General features: G+C 35.1%; 1 protein-coding gene across 1 annotated transcript in view; it reads left to right on the top strand.

Annotated features, from left to right (window-relative positions):
* The first annotated feature begins 203 nt into the window (after positions 1–203).
* The window catches only part of LOC118745651, a 141,494-nt gene continuing 136,500 nt past the window's right edge, over positions 204–5,197 (top strand). The window contains exon 1 of the mRNA XM_036479199.1: positions 204–959. Coding sequence (XP_036335092.1) covers positions 930–959 — 30 coding nt within the window. The 5' untranslated portion in view covers positions 204–929. The remainder of the gene's footprint in view (positions 960–5,197) is intronic.

Raw genomic sequence — 5,197 nt, 5'->3', positions numbered from 1 at the left:
CACCATTTGGTGCTTGATTTGCGCAGTTAACACTGCTGTTTGTTGTCTGTTGTCCGTCCACTGTCGACTGTTAACGCCACCAGGCTGACAATACACCAGCTCTTCTTACATATGCACATACATACATACATATGCATATTTACACTTGTTTGTGGTATTAGTGTTTATTTATTGAGGGTTTTAGTTTTTACGTTCGCATCGCCGGTTATGCCGGTCTCAGTTGGATGAGATTAAATTTGAAACGCTAGTGCGTTCTTAGACTTGTACGCGACATTTGGCAAATACAGCAACTAAGAAACAGATTTTTCGCAATTCCAGTCGTTATCGATGTTGCCGCTGCTGCTGCTGCTGCTGTGAGCAGCATTTGTTGGACGACGGTGATGGTGCGGTGCATTTTTTCTGCATCTGCTTCTGTGTCTGTGTTGGGTGATTGCATCAGTTTGCTGGATGCGTGCTAGCTCGGCTAACACGCAGCCTCAGTGTGCGCGACAATTATCCAAGTGACGACCAACTGACCGCTTGCTCTTTCGCGCGCCCTTTCGCGATTTTTTCAAACAATTCATTCGATTGTTGCAATAGAACACAAGAAAAATATTTCTACCGGAATTCACAAACAAGGAGCATATTGGTCTGCGCTTACAATTTGTGCTACTCTTTACTGTGATTGGCGACAATCAAATCGCTTCATCAGAATCTTTACAATATGTATCAGGAGTTTTGATGACACTTCACATACATGGCGGCACTAGGCGGCGTAGACTTTAGTACAACTGACTGCTGCAGTGGTTTCACTTTCGGCGCTAAAGTAGCAGTGCTCCGAATACGCCACACGCCGCACTTGCGCTGGCTGGTTGTATACGTATCTCATTAAAGTAGTTAACCAGCTACTCAGTGATTTGGTCGGGCAGTAAAACTAGTGTTTAGCTGCTATGATGACGCGGCTACTAATGATGATGGAGGTGAGCGCTGCCGGTTTTAGTACGAATGCGAATACGTTATAACTAAATAATAAGAAAAAAAGTTTAAAGTAAACAACAACTAGCAGAAATTGAAAATAAATTAGTCAAAATAGTGCAATGCTAACAATGATGCCTAGCTAACATATATATATACGCACACACTATATGCAAAAAACAATGAAAAATTGCACGGTTCATGGTGGATCAAATATATAATAAAGAATGCTTTTAAACAAAAATATATGCATTTTAAAATGGTGATGAAGATGACTAAAAAACAGTGATTGTAATAATTTTTACAATCATCTAAAACAAAAAACTGGCTGGTAGCGTCACTAAAATTGCTGCTAAAGACGTTTTAACGCTACAATGAAAAAAATGTAAATGACTGAAACCAGTGTTTATTTATACAAAAAAAAAATAATAATTTAATGTTAAAGATGAAGTTTAAACGCCGTAATGATAAATAAATAATTGATTTTTAGATTTAAGTGCTATTTTCGAAACTTTTAAAATTGATTATAACTTTTTGTTTAAAAAAAGTTTAATTCAGTTATTCTACGCGCAGTGTTTGAGCCTACCGATCGATTTGCGTGCATATCTAAATAAATATTTACATACATGCGTATCTATACATATAGTGGCATATTCAGTGGTATTATCAGCAAACAAATATATATTTAAGTTGTGTAGCTTTTAATTAAATTACTTGTGACAACAACAAACACCCAATTTTAAACTCAACTAGCATATCGACAATTTGGTTGTAGTTATTTGAATTGGCTTTGCGAAAAATAAACAAAATCAGTCAAAATTCCCTCTAGAGTGTGTGAAATATTCCAGCATCATCCCAGCAATTTATGCGTGGTTAGTACCGAGCAACTGAAGTGGTCCACTTAGTGACAATCGGATGCTGGACAGCTGCTGACCAGTGTTGCTGCAGTTACGATGGCATTTCGGCCAGCAGCGTCGCCGTTGGCTTTGTTGTGATTTCGCAAGCAGCAAAAAAAAAACGCTGAAGTTAATTTGGCGAACCACATGAGCATTGCGGGAGTTCTTATATTTTGAGTTAGTCTTTCTGTACTAACTGTTTTTTTGTTTCTGTTTTGTTCAGGGTTTGAATTGCTGACTACAAAATAACCTAAGCATCACTTTTTTGCTCTTGGTCATTTTCCGTGCATTTGCTATCGCTTAGCTTAGGGATGGGAAAATTCGATATTCGGGTTTCGAAATTCGAATTTAAGCTCCAAAATGGCGAATTTTCGAAATCGAACTTTGTGGTGCTAAAATTCGGATAAAATCGAATTTTTCTAGAAAAAATCTATTTTCGTCTTAATTTTAAAAAAGAACCTCTGCAATTTTTCTTCTTTCAGACTAAATTTGGCATCACTGTGTGTGGCACCATATTTACCTTAGGGATGCAAGTCAATAAAATACATCGAGTTTTTTCGATCTGATGCAACGAAATATTGCATCGATGTATCGTATATAAAAATCGATATTTTCGATGCAGCGAACGAATTAAAAATATACAATAAAATGGAACAATCGGAACTTCGATAAATGTGAGGACGTGCAATAATTTCAATAACATTACAGAGGCCAAAAGTGAAATAATGTCAATTGACATTAAAATGTTTAATTTTTTAATAGGTAACAATATTTTTTACCTAAACAGGTACCGAAAATTTTGTAACAAGCTAATTTTGTTACCAACAATTGTCACCCCTTCTTGCACCGCAGTTCTATTTACCTTGGTAACGATTTAGTTTATTCAGCAATTCAGCTATAAAGTTCTGCAGAGATTTGAATGTTGCATATTTCACGGGGAAATATTTTGTTACCTGCTCATGAGATAATAACAAAATTTACCGGTTACAAGAGTGTGGAGCAGTGACGGATCCAGCGGGAGGGTTTTGGGTGTTAAACTAGGTGTCAGTCAGTGGCGGACGCACGGGGTGTGTTTTAATATGGTGCATATGTATGTATAATATGGCGTCTATGTATTAAAACACCCCCGTGGGTCCGCCACTGACTGACACGTCGTTTAACCCCCCAAACCCCCCGCTGGATCCGCCCCTGGTGTGGAGTATGCGCAAAGGGTTTAAAAATTGACAGTAACTTTATTTACCGGTAGCAAAATTTTTGTTACCAACGTAGAATAGGCCTGTAAGTCACTTTGGAATTGATTCAAACTCCAAAAGTAAAATATTTAATGCTATAAAAATAAATTTTGTTATTTAGACTTAAATTCACAAAATGAAAGTGCGTTTATGTCATCGAAAATATGGCCTGTGTATTAATGACATTGACAATAATTCACTTTTCAATTGTGTATTAATATCAGTGACATTAATTCCATTGGCATTATTGCAACTCACCATAAATGTTTAAGAATTAACATACAGTGAAATGGATTTATTGATTTAAATAGTTACACATCCCAGCTATACAAATAAATTCATAAAAAAGTTAATAATTCAAATGTTTTAAAACTTTATCTAATGCTTGGTTTTCATTATGTCAAAATTACTGACATCAAAATCTGCCTTAACTAACAGCTGTTCATTTGGTGTCAAATACATCATAAAAACTGACCATATGTAGATATCGCAGTGCATGTCAAAGACTGTCGTAAAATTTTGGTGTCAGGTGATTGACATTACGTTTTTCATCACTCATGTCAAATGTGAAGTGAAATTTTTGGTATAAGTCAAAAATACCATCCGTTTAGCTATGGACACACCAAAAATGTAGCTCGATAGAAACCTTCATGCCCTATTATCTATTTTGTTCCTTGTTTACTTAAAGATCTCGCCTTAAAAAGGAAAGTGTAAACGTAAATACGTATGATTGCGTAAGTATGTAACGTGATTTATGTAGAAATTTCTTTTGTTTTTGTAAAGCAAAAAAAATAAATAAAACCATGTTATACTTGCCAAAAAATTAGTTTCAATGTGCTACATTTGCTAATTTTTTTAAGTTTTTCTGATATTTCGTTTAGGGCCAAATTCACAGTGCGTAGTTAACCACTGATAAGAGTTTAACTATTGATTTTCATATTCACAACGCTCAGTTAACAAAAGCTTAAACCAGCATGCCCCCATAGTTAAAATCTTGTGAAATTGAAATTCTTTTTTGTGGAACGAATTTCAAATTTGAATAGAAAAGTATTAATATTTAGAATTTGTATATTTTTAGGCGATATGAATTTTCATAGTTAACTATGTGACTCTGAATATAAATTCATAGTTCAACTCGTGTTGGTGGTTAAGTTAACACACGTTTAACTAAGCACTGTGAATCCGGCCCTTAGATATTAAAAAAAAAAAATACTTATTTGTATTTATTTTTGGTTGTGAAGCTAAGAAGAGCGATATGGATAGTTAATCCTATTAATATAAGTTCAACTGAATCTCTTTTTCGATTTGAGAAAGAATGATAATTACGAACAAACTTTTAAATTTTCAGTAAAAAGAAATTCGAAAATTCGAAAAAATCAAATTAAATGGAATTTGCACTGCAGAATTTCGAATCGAATAATCGAGTGGTTGGCCAATGTTCGTACCCATCGCTAGCTTAGCTGCGACTGAAGAAAAATAAATCAGTGAAAGCAGACTGAAAAAGCGAAAAGAGACATGAATCATTTGCTTTTGCTTATAGCACAGTTGGTTTTTGCTTATACCATGTTCTGACCGAAAACGAAAACACTTTGAAAACGAGTTTTGGGATTGTGGGCTGAAGGCTGTTTACACCGGCTGTTAGTGTTTTCGTTGACATTTCTTACATCTTTTGATTACAGTTTTGCTACACAAAAACAAAACCAAAATACGTTTCCTTCATTTTCTTTTCATTTACAACCTTTTACTTTCATTCTTATTTTACTTTGGCCAGTCAATTACCAATAAAACCGAAATAGCATATTAAAGATGATAAAATATGTCTTCCACTTCGATAAATAATCGAAAAAACTAGTGAAGACACCGGTTGGAATGAGTGGAACGTGAGTTTTCAAGTAGTTTTCAGCGAAAACTGGTTTTCGTTTGACAGATTTTACATGATCGGAAACACAAGTTTTAGGTCGAAAACCAGTTTTAGCAACGAAAACATGTTTTCGATGTCGGTCAGAACATGGTATTACTGTTGTCCCTAAATTGGAACGCTAAGCGTTGCGTTTTCCATTGTCAACGATAGAGCTGGGATACTATCGATAGTACCGCCACTCGATAGTTTTCGAA

This window comes from Rhagoletis pomonella, unplaced genomic scaffold, assembly GCF_013731165.1.
Source record: "Rhagoletis pomonella isolate Grant_MI unplaced genomic scaffold, Rhpom_1.0 Rhpom_scaffold_00009, whole genome shotgun sequence".
NCBI classification, from domain to species: Eukaryota; Metazoa; Arthropoda; class Insecta; order Diptera; family Tephritidae; genus Rhagoletis; species Rhagoletis pomonella.
The sequence above is the reverse complement of the archived record's forward strand: the minus strand, read 5'-3'. Positions and strand labels throughout refer to the sequence as shown.